General features: G+C 55.1%; 1 protein-coding gene across 7 annotated transcripts in view; it reads left to right on the forward strand.

Annotated features, from left to right (window-relative positions):
* The window catches only part of IKBKE (inhibitor of nuclear factor kappa B kinase subunit epsilon), a 29,832-nt gene extending 9,874 nt beyond the window's left edge, over nt 1–19,958 (forward strand). For 4 of the 7 annotated variants that reach the window (XM_042925152.1, XM_042925154.1, XM_042925155.1 and 1 more), the window contains 15 exons: nt 717–827; nt 1,143–1,322; nt 1,932–2,128; nt 2,866–2,930; nt 3,012–3,103; nt 3,231–3,317; nt 7,106–7,181; nt 7,304–7,416; nt 9,284–9,360; nt 11,883–11,922; nt 12,697–12,798; nt 13,992–14,088; nt 14,832–14,944; nt 15,151–15,222; nt 16,932–17,775. In XM_042925152.1, the coding sequence (XP_042781086.1) occupies nt 717–827; nt 1,143–1,322; nt 1,932–2,128; nt 2,866–2,930; nt 3,012–3,103; nt 3,231–3,317; nt 7,106–7,181; nt 7,304–7,416; nt 9,284–9,360; nt 11,883–11,922; nt 12,697–12,798; nt 13,992–14,088; nt 14,832–14,944; nt 15,151–15,222; nt 16,932–16,965 (1,456 nt within the window). In that variant the 3' untranslated portion in view covers nt 16,966–17,775. Of the gene's footprint in view, nt 1–716; nt 828–1,142; nt 1,323–1,931; nt 2,129–2,865; nt 2,931–3,011; nt 3,104–3,230; nt 3,318–7,105; nt 7,182–7,303; nt 7,417–9,283; nt 9,361–11,882; nt 11,923–12,696; nt 12,799–13,991; nt 14,089–14,831; nt 14,945–15,150; nt 15,223–16,931; nt 17,776–18,431 lie in introns of those variants that run through there. The other 3 variants (XR_006198804.1, XM_042925153.1, XM_042925156.1) reach the window with 3 other exon arrangements.

The raw sequence follows: 19,958 nt of genomic DNA on the forward strand, positions 1-19,958 counted from the left end.
TTTCCGATCCTCTGTTACCAGCCTATGAAACAGGAAGCTGAGCCCTGCCCTGACTGATGGGAGATGATCACGGTCCCTCATCTTAGCTCAGTGCTTCCCTTTAGCCTCCCTCCACGCGTGGCTCCCCATCTCAGCAGAGGCTCCAAAGCTTGTGGAACCTGCCAGGGGCAAAGGTGGGGCAAGGACCCAGGCCCCGATCCCTTGTGGGAGGCCTTCCCAGGTTTCCTGCCGGCTGCTCCAGAAGTAGCTGGAGTCGGTGGCTGCTCCCACTGAGGGCACTGCTCAGAGCAGAAGAGGTTTAAGGTAGATTCGTGGGAAGGTCGAAACACCCACCCTCAGCTCAGGGGTCCAGCTGTGTGGAACCTGGATTAGGTGAGGGCAAGGGGAAGGAGATCGACAGGCGGGGGCTGTCAGGGAAGGCGGGACTTTGAAGGGAGGGGAGGGTCTGTGGAGCACAGCGAGGACAGAAGTGCCGAGGCCGGCCAGACCGGGGGATGTGCAGTAAGGGGGTGGAGGAAGTGGACAGTGGAAAGGGGCAGAGAGCCTGACTGGGAATCTTGTTGGCTGAGGGCCAGGACTCTCAAATTCCGTTTCCAAGCTAATTCGGAGTGGCTGACTGATGGGAACCAACACTCCGAGCCCCCCATTCTGAGTTTGCCATCCCGTGAAGTGTGATGGGCCAGGAGCCCCGCTGACCTGGTCCCGCCTCGCCCCAGGTACCGGATCACCACGGAGAAGCCGGCCGGGGCCATCGCAGGCACTCAGAGGCGGGAGAACGGGCCCCTGGAGTGGAGTTACACCCTCCCCGTCACCTGCCGGCTGTCCATGTGAGTGGGGCCCTGCAGGAGGGGCAGACAGACTGGAGTCTGGGCTGGTGTCACCTACCCCTGCTGAGAGTCCCGCCCTACCTCGGAGGCCCCTGGCATGCAGTCAGCTGGGGCATACGACTTTCCCTTTCCGCCTCACTGTTTCCATCCTGATGCCGGAATGGGTTCTTCCAGCTCTTCCTCCCCATCCCACCCTGCCCCACCGCCTTGGTCCTAGCTCTTGGGGACATTCTCAGGGGATGCCCTATTACCTACTCCAAGAGGACAAGTCTGGGACCTGGGCCCCCCTGACCGTCTCCGTGTCCTGGGGCACAGGGGGCTGCAGAGCCAGCTGGTGCCCATCCTGGCCAACATCCTGGAGGTGGAGCAGGCCAAGTGCTGGGGCTTCGACCAGTTCTTTGCGGAGACCAGTGACATCCTGCAGCGAGTTGTTGTCCATGTCTTCTCCCTGTCCCAGGCGGTCCTGCACCACGTCTACATCCACGCCCACAACACGTGAGTAAGCAACGGAGGCCCGAGAACCTTCTCTACCCAAGCAGAAGAGTGTATCCCAGGCGGCACTGTGTGGGCTATTTAGATAGGAGAGCTTCTGGGTCCAATCCTAGTTTGGAGAATACTAGTTCCACAAAGTTGAAGTAAAAAGGTTCTTCCTTGCTATTAGACTCCACAGATTCAGCAATCTCTATGATGGTAATGTGCATTAGAAATCTGAGGGGTACCTGTGTGCATGTGTGCATGCGCGTGTGCGTGTGTTGGCAATGTGTTTTCCAGAAGTACTGCTCATTGAACCCTTTATTTCTGGAGCATTTTATAGGACTAGGTGAATTTTACTGGGAGGGTTACAGGAAAGGGGTGTAAAGGTAGAGGCTGGGTATTGGAGCTCCTGTGTTCTGTTCCCACTGTCTCCATCCACCCTAAGACATGAGCTCCAACCTTTGTGTCTCCACCCTTGATAAGAGAGGAAGTCACCCGGTCCCTCCCTTTGAAAAGCTGACCTTCTCCATGGATAAGGACTTAGCTGGGGTTTGGGTCCCCTGGACCCCTACCCTGACTACTGACACTTCCTACCCTCCCCCTTTCCCCCTAATTCCCTTGTGTGTTTAGGGTAGCCATCTTTCTGGAAGCCGTGTACAAGCAGACCAGTGTGGCCCCCCAGCATCAGGAGTACCTCTTTGAGGGTCACGTCTGTGTCCTTGAGCCCAGCCTCTCAGCGCAGCACATCGCCCACACGACAGCAAGCAGCCCCCTGACCCTATTCAGCATGGCCAGCGAGACCCCCAAGGGGCTGGCCTTCAGGGACCGTGAGTAGGGCCACTCAGGCTGGCTCTTCTTTGCTACGAGGGGGAGGGGTTTACGATCCAAGGTATCGATTAATGTTTCTGTGGGTGTTTCCTTGCACCCAAAGGGTGCAGAAGGCAGATTTGGCCTCTAATTCTACACCATGTGACTAAAATGCCATGTGACTCAGGCAGGTGGCTTGACCTCCCTCCCTGGGCTTCGCAGTGGCCACGGAGCTGTGAAAGAAACTTCAGTCGAAACAGGGGGATCTGGATTTAATATGTTTCCACAATCTCTGCAGTCGGTGGGAAGGCCTCAGATAGTTTGGGTTGGAGGAAGCAGGAGTCCAAGGTGATGGAGAGAAGGAAAGGTGGTCAGGGGCCCAGAGCTTTGTCTTCCAAGTTCTAGAAAAAGTATCATTCCTTCTCATTTGAATGATGCCGGTCCCATCCTCCTCAGGGTCTCCAATGCTGGAAAGGAGAATTAACCTTGAGACTCCTGGGCATGAGGGTGGTTTTAGCCCATCTGGGACCTTGGATGTAAGGCTGCAGTTCTCCAAAGAGGACACAAGGGGGCAGTGAGAGACTGCACTTGTAAAGGAGCACATAAAGTGCATTTATTCAGGGTTGGGGGGGCGGTGCTCTGTGTGAGGTGGGAAGCTAGAGATGGAAGAGGGGGTGGGGGTGGATGTGCCTGGTGAATGAGGAAAGAGGAACTTAGGATTCGTCCAGACCCCCTCAGACAGGGCCTTTGTCTGCAGCCGCTCAGGACATCCCCAAGTTCTTCCCCAAAGTGGATCTGCAGGCGGATTACAGCACTGCCAAGGTGAGAGGCAGCCCGGGGGGCAGGGAGGGGTGGCGCAGGGGGTCGGGTGGGAAACCTACCACTGCCTCCTGTGTGTTTCAGAGCGTGTTGGGCGCTGGCTACCAGGCCCTGTGGCTGGCGCGGGCCCTGCTGGCCGGGCAGGAACTAATGCTTCGGGGGCTGTACTGGTTCGTGTAAGTACCCCGAGGGTGGATGGGGAGGGCAAAGCGGGCGAGCCTCATGGTCCGGGGGCCATTCCCGCGGGTGCCGTGCTCTCGGTCCCCGGGGAGAACAGAGCTCTGACTCAGCACCCCTCGGCAGGGAGATGCTCCAGGCCACATGCAGGCGGACGCTGGAGGTCACGCGGATGGCCCTCCTGTTCCTCAGCAGCAGCCTGGGCACCGAGAGGTGGGTGTCCTACCCAGGGCAGGGTGGGCTGCTGCAGGTGTGAGCCTGGCTCGGACCCCTCAGCCCTTCTCTATCTGCCTGCTCTTCACCCCCAATATTTCCAACAACGCCCCTCGCCTCCCCACACCCAGAGCTCTTGCCCTCCCTGCCATCCAGGCGTGCAGGGGGCACTCCTGCCCTGTCCCTCATCCCCCACCCTGCTAGGTGACTGTGCATGCCTCCCCTGCTACCCAGACACTGCAGGGGGTGGGAGGAAGGGCCGATGGGGGCACTGCTTCAGCAGGTTCCAAGCCCCAGAGCAGCACGGCATCCCCCTGGACCTGACAGAGCTGGGATCGGGTGGTCTCATCCTCCACATTCTTCCTACTGTCTCTGTCTTCACCTTCTTCATCTCCCCCGGCCCTGCCTTGGGGCCCCATGCCCACCGCTCCTTGGACTTGGGCTAATTAGGGGTGATGGGCCAGGTGTGAGGAGACTGGGAAGAAGGGGAGGAGGGAACCAAGCTGAAGAGTCTGGAGATGAGAAGCAGGAGGACTCCATTGGCCGGAGCACTTCCGAGCCGTGGGCACAGCCCCCCGAATCTTGGAAGGCATGGGGGCTATGGTACAGTTGAGAGAAGGGGGCTCTGCAGGCCAGGAAAGCCTTCCCCACCAGAAGGAAACACGTAATGACCAAGGAGCAGAAACTGCGTGAACATGCCTGATATCCCCACCCCTCACACCCCCTGGCCCTTATCTTCAGGAAGGTCCCGGGAGTTTCCCAGCAGTGGGTTGACTCACCGCTCCCTTGCTTGGCAGCAGCAATGCTGATGATGGGGCGGATAGGGTGGTAGTGGTGCGGGAGGAGGCAGAGGAGAGTCTCCAGATGTCAGGAACAGAGTCCCTGGCCTGGCTGGTAGAGATAAGGGGCTGCAGGGGCACCAGCACTGCTCCTCAAAGCTCTGTTCAGAGCACAGAAAGGGGGTCCAGGGATAGATGTGGCCCCATGCACAGAGGGGCCCACATTCCCCTGCAGGAGGTAGCTCTTCCCAGGTGATAGGATGGTTGGGTAAAGAAAGACTAGATATGGGGAAAGGCAATCGTGGAGGTCTTCCTGGAAGAGGTAAAGCTTTTAAGGCCAGAGTGAAAGAGAATACCTTGAGTTGGGAGGTCCTGTGCAGGGACAGAAAAGGGGGTTGTGACTGAAGAGACGGGGGAAGGGATGCTGGTGATGTTTGTTGAAGCCATAGTCAAAATGGGAAAAAAATGGAAAATATCCCAGAGTGAAGGTAGAGCAGGGTGGAGGAGTGGAAAGGAGAGGAGAGAATGCATGGAGGTCCTAGAAGGTCCAGTTGGCAGATTGGACCCCAATAAAATGGCCAGTGGAGGTCTATTGTAGGTTCTTGAACAGGAAAGAAGTGTGTAGAGAAAGTATTTACGGTATTTGTCTGCCCACTTGCCCTGGACTATGAGGACTGTGGAGAAGGGACAGCCCAGCCCTGGGCCTGGAGTCCCGGGTCTGCTGGCTGCCGTTTTTCCCATTCTGGCTGCAAGGGCCCTTGGAGGCCTGGTGTGTCTAGAGAAGTCAGGCTCAGGAGTGCCTGCTTCATATCTCAGCCTCCCACCAAGGAGGAGTACAGACAGCGGGAAGATCACTGAGCAGAGAGTCAGAGGGCCAGTCCACGCTCTTCACTAGGGACCTCAGGCCACAGTTATCTCTCCCCACCTGAGCCACTATTACCCCTTTTTCAAAATGAGAGAACTGGATGATCTCTGCAGCCTCCTGCCTCTGACGCTTTGTGATCCCATTCTTTTTTGAACATCCTTCGACCTGTCGGTTCTGGAGTCTGGGGTACTTTAACAAGCACCAGGCATAAAGTGGCTGCCATTGCCCAGCCTGGTTGCTCACCTCTCCCACAGCACACTCCTCCTGCCTCGGGCTCCCCAGGACGGGCTTTCGAAGCCAGGCTCCTTTGGCAGAGTGTCATTGCCTGTGTCCCGAAGCTCCCTGGTCGTCTTTGGCAGCCGCTGCCATGCCGTGGCCCCGTTCAGGCAGCCAGGACTTGCTCCGGGAGCCCCAGTGCTTCCCCCATGCCCACCACCAAAAATGTGTGTCCATGCTCTCTAGCCAAGAGCTCTAGCTCTGAGGTCCTGTTTGATGCCCATGAACACTCTACTGGGCAGCAGGAAGGAGATTTATCTCCCCATTATGTGCATGAAGAACCTGAGTCTTGGAGAGCTGCAGTGACTGAGCCCAGATCATGCAAGACAGGCAAGGTGGCACCTACGAGTAGCACTCAGACCCGTCTGCCCTGACTCCTTGCCCAGCTGGACCAGGTCGGGCTCCTCCTCTTCTGCCAGCAATTATTCCACACCCTGAAATCCATTTGTACATTCACTAATTCATTCAACAACCACGTATTGAGGAACCATTGTGTGCTGAGCACTTTGCCCCGCACTGGAGATACAATGGTGAACAAAGTGGGCGGCACCGCCACCCTCATGAGGCTTCCGCGTCATTCCTAATTCTCTCCCCTCTGCTTTCCGTACCCCCCCATTCCCAAGCCAAAGCACAGGATTCTTTTCCCCTGAGCGTTATCGTGATCGAAATAGTATATGCTAATTGTAGAAAGTTGGAGAATACAGATAAGCAAGCATGAAATAAAAGTGCTATGTCCTATCGCCCATGGCGAGGCTGTCACACATGAGTAGTGCACGTCCTTCTAGGTAGTTTTCTACTCTATGTGTTTAAAGTATATATATTCACCAACATGAGATTTTATAGTATTTGCTCTTCTAGAACCTGCTTTTCTCAGCTAATGAACTCTCCAACCCCATGCCAATACATTTTCATCTCATCTAAAGCCATCTATAATCAACGTTCCCTAAGTAGCCCCTGCTTTACTTTTCTAGCTGGTTTTGTCCAAACCAGGATCCAATCCAAGACCACACTTTGTGTTTGTTATGCTCCTTAAATCTATTTTCATCAAGACAGACTGCCTCTCCCCTCCCCCTTTATGACACCAGCATGTTGGAGGGAAAACACCCATTGTCCCACTCTCTGGACTTGCCTAGTTCTTCCTCTCGATACCCTTTGGTTTTTTCCCTCTTTCCCAGCATTTTATATAAACTGAGAGTTCTGAAGCCTGGATGGACTCAAGCTGAACATTTTTTTGCCGAAATACGTCCTAGTGACACTGAACACACTTCATATCTTCCCCTCGTTGGGTGGGGACAGGCTAATTCCTCTATTGTGTGGTCACATTTTCCCTGTGAAAGAACCAGTGTGCTGTTACTTTGGCAGAACACAAGTGTCCGTGCCTTAATCATGAGTCATTTGTTTTAACACCATCCCCAAACAAATAATTTCACTGGGGGCAACACGATGCTAATACCAGGTCCTGGAATACTGTTGGCTAGTATTCTATGCAATCTAGCTTCCCCTTATTAGTAAGCTATCGGTTATCATGAAATACAGTATCTACTGGGAAGAAAATTCAGTTTTTCCTTTAGTTGTAAATATTCCTAGTAAGGAGTTCATTAACAGTCGCCTTGCTTCATGGACTCTGAATTTTCATAGATTCACGTTGTTTCCGTCCACCTCAATCTTGATTCTTTGCAGTGCTCAGCAACGGTACGACTTTGGTGAGTAGGGGCCTCTTGAAGTCGGTTCCTCTGATCCGACCACAAAACTCCCCACATACCCCAGAAGCCAGCAAGGCTGCCCCAAAGATGTCATACTCAGCATGCGGTCACGGAGCTCTGCCTCCCAATCCCCCAGACATGTCCTTTCTCTGTCCTTCCCTGGAGGTTCAGCAGTGTGGCTGGGATGCCTGAAATGCAGGAACTGAAGAGAGTCACAGAGCTGAGGTCCAAGCTGCGGGCTGTGAGTGAGGCCGGGGGGTGGGTGGACTGTCAAGCACAGAGTCGGGGGGGAAGTCAGGCTGCCACGAGCACCCCAAGCTGAGGACCCTCTGGGGGTCTGCCCTTTGTTTTCTTGTCCTCTAGTTGGCTGAGGCCCTCTCCAGATATGCCCACGATATCACAGAGACCCAGATGAGCCTAAGCAACCTGAGCTCTGAGCTGATGAAGAACCGGGATCAGGTACATGCGGACAGAAGGTCTGTGGGATTTTCCTTTCTGGTTGGGTGGGGGTGGGGGCAGGGGTGCACAGCTCAGAAGGTCCAGTAGCCTTTTTAGGAATCAATGCGCTTTCTCCCTTATCTCGGCAAGGGTGCTGGGGCATGGGGTAGTGGCGTGGGATCCAAGAATGTGCAAGACCGTCCCCTGAGACTGGCCAGAAGTAGAAAAGGATCTGGGGTCCCGCACCCCTCTGGGAGTTCAGAGAGCAAATTAGAAATCCTCGCAGGTGCACTGGGTCTAAATAAAAGAATAATTTTGTTCCATTTCTATTGTGAACCCTTGCTCTGCTCGTTCCCTGGGTTGGCGCTCCTATTTGTAGCGTCTCATTTAATCCTCAAAATAACAATACCGCTAGCACGCTGCTTTGGTAGATGTGGAAGCTCACTCAGGGAGGTTAATGTGCCCTGGGTCACAGCCGGTCAATGACACGTGATGGTGGTGGCATCCTCAGCTCAGGTTTGCCTACCTCCAGACCCATGGTCTCGGCCTACACCAGGGACTTACAGCCTCTACAGCCTCATTCTGTCTTTCAACAAACGTGAAAATGACCCCCCCGCCCCCAGCAGCCTGGTGCATGTGGCTCCGCCCTGATCAGTCACTCAGTGCCTACACGGATCCGGATCCGTAACCCAGGCCCTCAATTCCAAAATCAACGAGTTCTGAAAGCCGTAGGGTTTGTTTTGTTTGGGTTTGTTTTGGTTTGTTTTGGTTGCAAAACCTGACCTCAGCTGGCATGAGTCTCTTTTATCCCACCTACTGAGCATTCTTACAGTTCTCTGAACTTGGGGTGTATCTCACAAGGGATGCTGAACCAGGCCTCACTCGGGTTCTTCCACAATACAGCCTGTGTAACTGAATTACCTTTCTAAAATCAGAAGACCGTATCTAGCCCGAGTCTTTTGGCTAAAAACTGGTGGTGAGGTCTTGTTCACCCCAGGTTCTCCAAGGGGCAGGTGACCCACAGAGCCCTGGGAACCCGCTTGGGCCCTGCCCAGAGTACAGCTCCAGAAATAGCTGAGATGGGGTCACTGGGAGGGACTTCGGGAAGGAAGTGGAGCTAAACAGGCCTGAGGGTGAGGAAGAGCACCTCTCCCCCCACAACACACACACACACACACATACAAACAAAGTGTTTGTATCCAGCCTGAAAGGGGGAAGGAAGAAACAATAATGACCTTAAGCCCTAGGAGGTGAAGGTGCTTGGGAGGTCATCTCCCTCATTCCCCTGCCTCCAGGCAAGACTGAGGACCCTTGGATTCATTCTCGTTTTAGACAGGGATTGTTGATTCATTATTTAAGCACCTTCTGTGTGCCAGGCGTTGAATATACCAAGAGGGCAATGTTTCTATTCTTCCCAGGCGACCAGAAGAGACATTTCTGCTCCTCTCCCATCTACCCCAGGCACTGCCAGGCTCTTAGGCTCTCAGGGTCCTTCCTGGATTCTGTTCTCAAGCCTTCTAGTATAGCAAAGGCCATTCCGTGGCTTGTCCCCTTGGCTTTTTGTCTATCTTATGTCTTACTCAATACCTTGTGTGCGTATGTGCGTGTGTGTGTGTGTGTGTGTGAGAGAGAGAGAGAGAGAGAGAGAGAGAGAGAAGGAATAAGCATGGGAATGAGAGGTGGCTGGCCGTCCCCAAGGCACTTCAAACAAGCTTAGGGACAGGAAAGTCACTCTCATTTCCAGACTAGCCCCCAAAACTGTGGCAATGAGGCTCCTTCCTCAGGCAGGCAGCTCCTCCGCTATCCCAGCCCCCCGCCCCCCACCGGCCATGCCAACTGCTCCCTTACCCTTTCCTCTGTCCTGTTGGATTCTCCCATTGCCTGGTCCCTGTCTCCTGCCCACAGCATCCAGCAGATTCAGTGCTGTTTGGACAAGATGAACCTCATCTACAAACAGTTCAAGAAATCCAGAATGAGGCCAGGTGAGCCAAGGGGAGAGCGAACTCCTCCCTGCTCTCTCTCTTCTCTCCCATCTCTCCCTCTTCCTTCCTTCCCTCTGCTTATCCGGCTCTCTCTCAATACAGCACCGGTGTTGCCACTGGAGGCCCCTATGTGGATGGTGCATGTGAGGCCAGCCGGGGTGCAGCTGGTCTAGGCCGTGTCCCTCTGTGAACTGAGGGACGTGAAGCCTGTACCTATTGCCATGTAAGAGGCTTAGATGGCATGGGTGGGGGACTCAGCTGGCTGGAGCCTGGCTGCTATGGGAGAGGTGGCCTTTGAAAGAGACCCCTCACTTCTGCAGGGCACTTTACAGTTTAAGGAATGTTTCCCTACCTGCTGTGTCTTTGGCTCATTAAAACAGCCAGGTTTCCCAGATAAGGGAGGATCTGAAGAAATGTCGTTTAGTCACTGGGCCAACTACTTAACCTGTGTTATCTACTCATCTGAACAAAGACCCTCTGGGTGGGGGCAGCTCATTTACAGGCTCAGGGATGGGCAGCTGCTTGCCCAAGGTGACTGCCATCACGGGACAGGGTAAGATGGAACCTAGGGGAGGGTTGTGGACCTGGGGGCCTGGGAGACCTCAGCGGACTCTTGGGTTTAGGGGACTAACACACCAGGAGCCAACCCTCTCCCTCTCCACCCACGTAGCAAGGATCTCCCGATGTGTGAAGGCCTTGGTCTTGAGTGTCAAGTTCTCCTCCATCCCTAGAATTATCTAAAAAGCACTGACCCATAGAAATGTGATGCCAGCAACATACCTAACTTTGAGTTCTCTACGTGCCAGAATTTAAAAAGTAAAAACAGGTGAAATTGATTTTCATGATATATTTTATTTAACCCAATGTGTCCAAATTGTCATTTCAGCACGTAATCAACATAAGCCAAATTACTAAAAAGATATTTTACCTTTTTTTTTTTGCCACGTGCTAAGTCCTCACAATCCTGGTGTCTTGGACACTCACAGCACATCTCTGTTCAGAAGCTAATTTTTTGGCAGGTGAGCTGTCATCTCACCAAAGCCATAGAGCTGTGTTCCATGGGAAAACAATATTTTACACTGCTCCAGCTTTAAGTTGTTGATTAATTGAATTAGTTACATTAAAATAAAATTCAGTTCCTCGGTCATACTAGCCACTCGGCAGGTGCTCAGTCACCACCCGTGTCCCGTGGCTGCCGACTCAGACATACAGATCCGGATGATCTTGTCTCCGTGGGAGCCTCAGTCCTGCCTCTGGGTCTGGCTGTGGGGGGGGGGGGGGGTAAGGGAGCAGCACAGGAGATGGGGAAACTGAGACTCTCCTGTTCCTGACGCCCAGCTGGCCTCCTTGCTGTGATTTCAGGAGACCCTCGGAGGCTTTTCTGCCTTCGTCACTGGGATTCCATCGTCCTAGCATCACTACCCTTCTGAGCACCTCGCTAGGCACCATTACTCTCCCCTAGTTATAGGTGAGGAAACCAAGACCCTGGGAGACTAAATAGCCCAAGCAATCCAGGTCTGGACACGTCTAACCACTCCCCTTTACAACCTCAAAGAGTTTTGTTTCCATGGGTCTGCAAGAGTCCTTTATGAAAATTAAAAATGAAAGGAAGAATAACTCTTGACTGCTACCCCCTGGAGTGTTGAAAGAGGCCATTCCGAAATATGCTTCCTGGTTTTCTCTCTCTCCTCACACCCGTCCTGGTGTTATAGACGATGGATGAGGAAGCCCACTCGATGAGATGAGGTCACTTGCCCACCACCTCCTGCTACCAGGAGGCTGGGCTGGGACGTGGAGCTGGGACTTCACGAGTGCTCAGAGAGCTGAGAGCAGGGCCCAGGACAAAGATCCCAGGGAGGGGGTTCTGCCATTAGGGAACCGGGAGGGGGCAGCAAGGCAAAACTCAAGCGTCAGGTCACCCCCGGGAGGCCCATTCCCTCGAAGCCCAGGAGGGGGCAGCATCTCCCTACTGTGGTGAGCATTGGCAGGAGGTGGCCAAGGCGGTGAAAACCAGCTCTTCTGGCAAAAGTGGCTGGTCCAAGAAGGGGGGAGGTAGAGAATGAAGGCGAGGTACAGGGTGGTGGCCCGGCTTATCCAGCCCCTTGCTGCAGAGCCCAGCTGGCTCTGCCTGCAGCTCGAATGGTCAGGAATGGGGCCCACAGACTGCAGGCATCAGCCACTCCGGAGGGGTCGTGGATGACCTTGGAGGAGGAGCTGGGGCTGACCACGCTTCCTTCAAGGTCCTCATCCACCACATCCCGCCTGAAAGTATCCCCAAGTATCATCTCTCCACCCCCAGCCCCAGGAACCTTATGGCAATTTCTCTGCAGCTTCATGCCTTCCCCCCCCCCCCCCCCCCCTTTCCTGGCTGTTTGTTTCACTCCTGACCTTTCTGGGTCCACTGAGCTCTTGAGGGCCCAGGCTGAGCTGCCTTCATCTTTGTAGTTGTCCCCAGACCCTTGTGGCATTCTGTTTCGTTGACTAATTAAACAGGCGACACCATTCCTGTCTGTTTCCTTCAGGCCTCAGCTACAACGAGGAGCAGATTCACAAGCTGGATAAGTGAGTGGCCCGTGCCCCTGGCAGGTGGGTGAGCGGGAGGGTGGGTGTCGCCGGGAGCGATACTCTGTCCCTGACCGGATGGGGTGGAGGGCTCTGATCCGGGCTTAGGCAGAAGAAAAGCGGGTAACTGTATGTGGGGGCAGGTTATCTGGGGTCAGGGGAGGGAGATCGTGTAGCTGACTCAGAGGGAGGTTTCCCTGAAGCAGTCTTGATGTAACTGGGTTTATTTCTAGTATGAACAAGACTGTTTGGAATATTTCCATTCCTAGTTGCCCTCACTGACTCCCCGCTTACCGCTTCCGGCTTCTGACCTCTGCCGGAGCGTTCCCTCGCACTGCTCTCTGCTCCTCTGTATGCTGGACTCTCCTCTTGCAGGAGACCCTCCCTGACTTCAGTGGTTATTTGTGGACTTACTCCCCCAGCTCTACACCCGTCCCTAACCCTCACACACACACACACACACACACACACACACACACACACGGTCTCTCAGTCTCTGCAGAACCATCTCGTCTCCCCTGTGAGGACTGAGCCTGTGAGCATGTGTGTTCTCTGAGGCCCCCTTGTCCTTCCCCCACATCTCTCTGTTGCTGGGTCGTGTGTTCCAGCCACTCCGATCTCCACAGTCCGTGTGTGCAAGCATCATTTCCTGCTTGTTGGGACAGGCAGCCCTGCCGTGGGCCTTGAGGCGGTGGACACTGAGGGATGCTGCCCTTGTGCACGGGTGGCTCTCGTTGCTTATCTCTGTGCCTGGGGGTCTCTCTGTCTTTTCAGGGTGAATTTCGGTCATTTAGCCAAAAGGCTCCTGCAGGTATTCCAGGAGAAGTGCGTGCAGAAGTACCAGACATCTCTAGTCACGCACGGCAAGTGGATGAGGTAACAGTCGGACCCTCCCCACTGAGCTGAGCTCGTGGACCCCCAGGGCCCTTCTGAGCCTGGCCCTTCGGGCTTGCAGAGCCCTAACTGAGGGGAGGTGGGAGTAAAGGCACAAAGACCAGAACATGAGGGTTTTTTTTGTGCACCTGGGAGATTTCTGTACGTTAGCTTATTTAATCCCACAACATCTACCTACGCAGTACACACGCTCACCCCACTTCACAGATGAGGAAACTGAGGCTCAGGGCACAGGTCTCATTCTCAATACCACACAGCTAGTAAGTAGCAAAGACTAGTCTGTGGGTATGACTGCCTGGAAACTCTGGCTTCTTTCCATGTTTCCAGGTGGTTGTGTTGGGAAGCCCCCTCTCTGGGGAGAAGTGGGATGCGGCCCTTAAATAGAACCCTCTCAGACGGCCCCCTGTAGGAGTTCTGGGTTTTCCCTTCTCCGATGAGTCCCTCCCTCCTTCCCCTGCCTGTGGGAATACCGGCCCCTCCTGAGAAGAGAGGGCAGGTTCCCAGGCCCGTATGACCTGTGGGCTTGTTATGGGGCTGACACCCATCCTCACATTAGAACACAGCTCCTCCTCCACCCCCCCACCCCACCCCACCCCAAATTCTGATTTAATTGGTCTGAGGTCAGGCTTGCAAGTCAGCACTTTAAAAGCGCCTCCAGGTAATTCTAATGTGTAGGCAGGGGTGAGAATCAACCACTGGTTTATCTGTCCTTGGGTTGGTTTCCTTTTTATGCAGTGGGGAAAATGGTCCTGCCCACTCCCTCCACTTAGAGAAAAAGAGAATTCGTAAGAGTCCTGACCTTGATTTGCTCTGGAAATGGGGCCGTTCCCGTAGTAAGTGCCCTGGGGTGGGCTTCCTCTGTCTGTCTGGAGCCTGACCTGGCCCCGAGCTCGTCCTCACTGGCATGTGTGGTGGGCCCAGCCACATGTGGTTGTGCACTCCCGCCGTGGTTCTGCTCGGACCCTCAACAGTCTCAGTCAGAAGTGCCCTCCGTGAGAGGTGAGGGCGCACCTGGCAAGAGGCGGTGAGGGGGGCAGATGCCAGGACCCATCATCTCCATCCTCCGCTGTCTGGAAAGCCTCTCCCCGTGTCTGCGTGGCGACCCGAAGGGCGGCTGGATGGGCCCCTGTCAGAACGCGCAAACCCAGCTCTGATTTCTTACCTGCTCTCTCCAGGGAGGCGCACGAGACCAGGATCCGCTTGCGTATGGTCAGCTGTTCTGTGGCTGCCTTTAACACAGAAGCCCAGGGAGCCCAGGAGAGCCTCAGCAAGGTGTGAGATCTTCAGGGGGCACCGGGGCTGCCGAGAGGAAGCCAGGTCAATCCGGCACCCTGGGGCCACGGGGCCATTCCCCTGCCTTTGGGCAGGGCTGCCTTCAACCAAGCCCAAGCACTTTGTGGGGTCGGAGGTCTCTAACATACAAATGTGCCCTGAGGTGGGGACAGAGGGAAGGGAAGGCACTTCCTGGTGATCTGAGACTGAAGGTCACTGCACAGACAGCTTCCAGAACTCTGGGACATCTTCCTCGGGCCCCGTGGAGCCGGGAAGTGTCCAAGCTACTCCTGAGAGAGGCCACGTGAACTCTCTGTGGTCTTTTAGTCTGCTCTCGGGGAAGAGACCCCCACACAGGCAGCTCTGGGAAGGCTGCTTCTCTGGTCCCCAGCCTGTGGCACCTGTAGCCAGCCTCATCCCTTCAGAGGCTGGCTGGGCTGTCCTGCCCCTTCTCTGGAGCTCCTGGCTTGGACTGGGCCATGGCGTTGTGGGCTGGACCCAGAGGAGAACTGGACAGTCTGGACCGTTAAATCCAAGCACAGTCGAGGGAGGGTGGCTGTGTCAGCCATGCTCCCAGGGTGGGAAGCAGGAGCTTGTGGGAAAGGCTTGGGCATTCTGGGTGCCCCAGGGATGCAGGCTGAGAGCCATTTTGTCACCCTTTTCTTACCCTTACTCACACTTCCCTTACAAAGAAACACACCTGCTGGCCCCCCCTCCTGACTAAAGTGTGGCTTTCCCTTCAGATCCTTGACCAGTTATCTCACCAGCTCCTTCAGGACAGAACAATGGGGGCTCAGGTCTCAGCACCCCCCACAGCTCCCCACCCCAGCCCTGCACTGACAGACCTGGTTCTGCAGTAAGTGCTGGAGAGAAGAGGGGAAGTGTGTGTGGAAGGGAATAGTGGGGGAGGGGGAGGGTGCAGAGGTGAGAGCCCAAAGGGTTCTGCCTCAGGCCTGGGAGGCAGGAATCAAGAGAGTCTGGGTGGCGGGCTTCCTGGGGAAGGGGTCAGGCGGGCAGCTGGGCCTCAGCCACAGCCGCCTCTCTGCCCTCTGCCTTGGACAGCATGCAGGAGCTCTGCGAGGAGGTGAAGCTGCTGGCCTTCGACCTTCAGGACAACAACCGCATCATTGAAGGGTAAGGAGCTCCCACTGTGTGTGGGGACGGGCGGCTCCTCAAGCCACCCTTGGGTCCCTGTGCCTGCCCATGCAGGTTTGTTGACAGGTGTCCCTTTTCCAGTCACGTCAGAGCTTTGGCCTTGTCCTTAGGTGGGTCGCCATCTTTGTGAGGTGTAGGCTTTCACTAGAGTCTTGAGGACGTGAGCCTCAATAAAGTCAGACAGGAGGACTCAGAGGCACGTGGGTTTGTGGCCACATCCTGCTCCCTGATAATGTGGACTCTGCCTGATGCCTTCCCCAGACCGAGCCCTTCAACCTCCGCAACCATCCATAGAGTCCTGCTGTCCATGTCCCACACCAGGAAACCGCAGTACAGAACGTGGGTTAACTGCCCGAGGCCTTTCTCCCGCCCTGTTGGGCTCCGTCTTTGTGCACATGTTCCCAGGGCCGCCAGGCTGCGGGCCCAGCCTCAGAGACTCTGGATCACCTCCTGTTAGGGTCCCCTCCCCAGGGTGGGGGGGCAAGGTGTACCACAGGGGGTGCGGCAGGGCTCAGACTTTTGGATTTTTTGCACCAGTGACATTCACAAAAGAGAGCTGGAGAATAGCAGACTGACCAACTTCTCACATATCCAAGTAAGCGCATTTGAAAGGGAAAAAGCCCTGCCGTCTAGTAGTCCTGCTTGTATAAAGCACATTTTTAATACCAAGGAGAAGGGGGGACCTAATCTCGGCATCGAGGATGGTCCTTGCCCTGAAGGTCAGAGTGCCTGTTTACATACATACACACTTGTGCATGTGCGCGCACACCCCACACCCTTCCCATCAGCCTAGTCTGTCGCTTCCCCACGGGACAACCTGGGGCGCAGTGGAAAGAATCTGCAGAAGTTCCAACAGGACCTGACTCCTGGCTGCTCTGTACAAAGGGCATGAACCCGGGAGATTTGTCCTGCTTTCAGCTTCGGTTCCCTCCCCTGTGAAATAGGAATGAATGGTGCCCCTCCCTGATGTTGGACTAAGCAGGATGAGAGACACCATGTGCTGGGGAGGAGGGGCACAGAGGAAAGGGCTCACTAAATGGCAAGTATTGGGAGCTGGGGAGCCAGGAGCAGAACTTACGCTTTTCCTGACTTTCAGGGTCCTTGGGCTGAGGAGGGAGCTCCTCCCTGACCCATCCCAGCAAGGGGAGAATCCATCCTCTTAAACCCCTGCAAGGATCGGGGGGGGGGGGGGGGGGGGGGGGCGGAATTCTTTCCCAAGCGGCCCTCGTGGGCAGGAAGTTCCAATTTTAGTGCTGACATAAATTTTTCTTGCTGTGATATGGAGTTTATTTACAGATAGCTCAAAACTTTAGTGAATTTTCACTTCCTTATTCAGAGCTGTAGCCAAAGAGCCTACAGAAACAACTTGAATTCCTCTCCCCACCTCAGCTGCTCCTGACCTTTGGCCACACTGGATTCACCAGGGGAGCTTTGAAGAGAGTGGCTCCCAGGTCTTGCCTCCAGAGACTCTGGTGCCGCAGGAGGTTGGGGATTTTATAAACTCCCCAGGTGATTCTAAAGTGTAGTCAGGGATGAGGACCAGAGTCGGGGGTCAAAGACACGACGAGGGGACAGCTCAGGATAAAATGGCTGGGTGTTCCTGAAAGTTGAGTGTGTTGGGTCCTGGGTTACGGGCTGCAGGCTTCTCTGCCTAGGCGGGGGAAGCTAACTGGTAGCTTTCCTTACAGGTTAAGTAGGCCCCCGTCGGCCCCTGACTCCTGAGGTCCGAGCTCCGTGGGGGCACGACATCCTGAAGCATTAGAATCATTCAAAGCCCGCTCTCCTGCCTGCAGTGCGGGACCTAACACGGGATGATGTCTGGCCCCATCTCATCAGCCTACCTCTCTCCCGGCCAACAGCTGGGAGATGTCACCAGCATTACCTTCCACTGCCTCTCTGCCGGAAGCAGCACAGTAGGACCTGGGGTGCCAGGCCATCTCCGTCAGGCCCCACTGCCTGGGCTGAACTTTGTGTCTCTCTCACACAGGCTCAGGTATGGCTCCTCTGTCTCCCGGGCCTGTGTGGCTAAAGCTGGCAGGCCGCCTGGGGGGAGAAGAGACTCAGATCACTCCCATCGATCTGCCCACCCACCTCTTCTGGTTTACGGGGCTTCACTTCTCAGGGAACAGAAGAGGAGGCCTCCAGGGGTTCCCCTAGGATGCTAGGTCAAGCGACCTAACTTCAGTCTTCCTTCCTCTTGAGGGGTTCCCCAGGGAACATACAACCCTCCCCGCTCCTACGATTTCTGGGGCTCCCCACCCTCAGCCCCAGGCATTCCAGAGCCTGATTTTGCCTCTACTCTTGGTCTGGCAGAGCTTGGCAGAGTTGAGAGAATGGGTGGTCAAGGCCAGGTGCTAGGTCCCTGGGGACCCTTGCCCTCCTCATTCTGCCCGAGGCACTGCCGGGCTCTGGGAGACGCAGCCAGCCACTGTCAACAGTGAGCACAGGCCCGTAAGCCCAGTGCCCAAAGGAGATAAGAGGCCTGCACCTTGAAGAAGTGGAATAAATGTGGCATGGCCTTCTTTTTCTCTACTTCTGAGTGGCTCTCGCTGGGCTGTGTCTGTGAGGCAGGGGAAGGCTCTTGGCTGTGTGTGTGCTTGACATCCCAGCAGGCGGTGGGTGGGAATCTGTGAGGACAAGGACTGGGAAACAGAGGCGGGACTGGTCACTTCCTGATCCCTGCCTTTCCCCTAAATGGGTCCTAATTTCAGGGAAAAGTCCGAGGAAGATGGCATCCTGCTGGGAGAGCTTGCCTGCCCGTTCCTTCTCCTGCCCCCAGTCACTTGGGGGGGACTTATAGGGGGCCTGGGACTTGGGGAGAAAGGAGACCTCTCTCCCCCACCAACTCAAATCTACCATCTAAGGGCCTACTCCTCCCCCACCCCCATTCCCCACCACTGTTCAAAACCTAGGCTGTGTCCTAAATATCGAGCTTAAGCACTGCTGTGGACCATTTTGAGTATTCCCTCATTTTGCCTAGAAGCTAGAACGGTGCCTGGGCACTCAGACTTGTACAAACGCAGTCTTTCCCCGCACTACATCCAGCCTTCCCTTAAGCAGAACTCAGCTACCCACCTAGCCTAGGGGGTGGGGGAGAACGCAGTCAAATAGCTCCATGAGGGGAGGGAGATGCGTGGGACGCTCCATTTGTGCATGAAGCATGAAAACAACACTATGCTTGACTCTAGATCACCCCAGAAATCTTTCCTGCCCGTCTTCACGAAACCTCCATGTCCTCAGAGGCTACCCTGCCTAATGACCCAGCAGGGCAGAAGTGAGGAGACCTGGGTCCTGCATTCTGATACCGTCCATGCTGCTTCTCTATGGAAAAGACCAGCACCCTCTAAAGACCCAGGGGAGGGGCACCGAGGGGCTGCTTGCATCGGGCCTAAGTGGCTTCACGTATGCCATTTGGGGGGGTGGCGTCCATGGGGTCATCTATACCCAATGGGCTCAGAGTCTGGGGCCCCTGGAACCAGCTGCTGCCTCTCCACGGCCCTGGGCCCTGGGCACGCCTGGTCTGCTCTGCCTGCGTGAAGTTCAGGCTGACACTTCTGGCTCATCAATGGCCTTGTAGGGAAGTCCCAGCATGGATTTTCCCTGGCAGCTGTGGCTGCCTCTGGATCACATATGCTTGGTGGAGCTCAGCAGAAGAGCCAGGGGATCCCTGAAAGCCAAGTGTGGATTTTTGAGACATGATATGATCCAGCCTCTGTGATCTCATGAGCAGAGCCCAGCAGAGGACATGCTCAAAGGCTCCAGTCTGTTCCTGTGCTGGGACGTGGACGCCTCCCCCGATTTAAACTCCTGCAGAGCTTCTGATTCTGTGCGAGGAACTGGACCAAGGCCCAGATTCAGAACGTTGTAAGATCCTCAGGTGTCTGAAGACCTCTTAAACTCCTTCTGTCCTCTGTAGTGATTCCTAACACGACACTTAAAGTGAGCCCACTCGGTTCCTCAGGCATGAACCGAACACCCGTACTGTGCCAGGCCCGGTTATGGGTACCAAAACCACACAGGTGACTACGATGCCTCACCTGCTCCCGGAGGAGTTCACCTTGATGGGGGAGGCATCTCAGTGTCATGAGGAGAGTAGGAACACACAGCTCAAGTGTGGCATTACGTCACCGTCATCACAGGGGACCGCGGTTAGGTCAGGGAAGGACTCGGGCGGCAGTGGACTCCGGTGAGGTCTTGGCAGGTGAGTGGAGGTACCTAGCAAAGAAGGCATGACAGGCGTCCCCGGCAGTGGGAACAGCACAGCCACGGCATGGAAAGAACTGTAAGAATGTGTGTCACTGTGGAGTAAGCTGAAGTGGGAAGTCAGTGTTGAGGAAAGAGGGCAGCCAGACCCAAAAGGTCCTGTAGGCCACACTAGGGAATTTGAGCTTTACCTCAGGGAAGCATAGAAACAGGTTTAAAGCCAAGGCCAACTGGTATTTTAAAGATAGGACTCTTTGGTGTCGCTGTGGAGGGTGTATTGAAACACCGTGCCTCGGTCTCATTTGTAAAGTGGTGATGACATCTTTCAAAGTTACAGGTAGGAATAGATCAGATATTTCCACAAAGTGCCTGAAACACGTTAATTCTCTGCACACCCCCTGCCCCTCCCTTGGCTGTGAGGATCCTGTGCAGGGTAGATCAAGAAACCGATGCTCTTGGGGCGCCTGGGTGGCTTAGTCAGCGAAGCATCTGACTTGTGGATCTCTGCTCAG

This window comes from Panthera leo, chromosome F3 (assembly GCF_018350215.1).
Source record: "Panthera leo isolate Ple1 chromosome F3, P.leo_Ple1_pat1.1, whole genome shotgun sequence".
Classification (NCBI taxonomy): Eukaryota; Metazoa; Chordata; class Mammalia; order Carnivora; family Felidae; genus Panthera; species Panthera leo.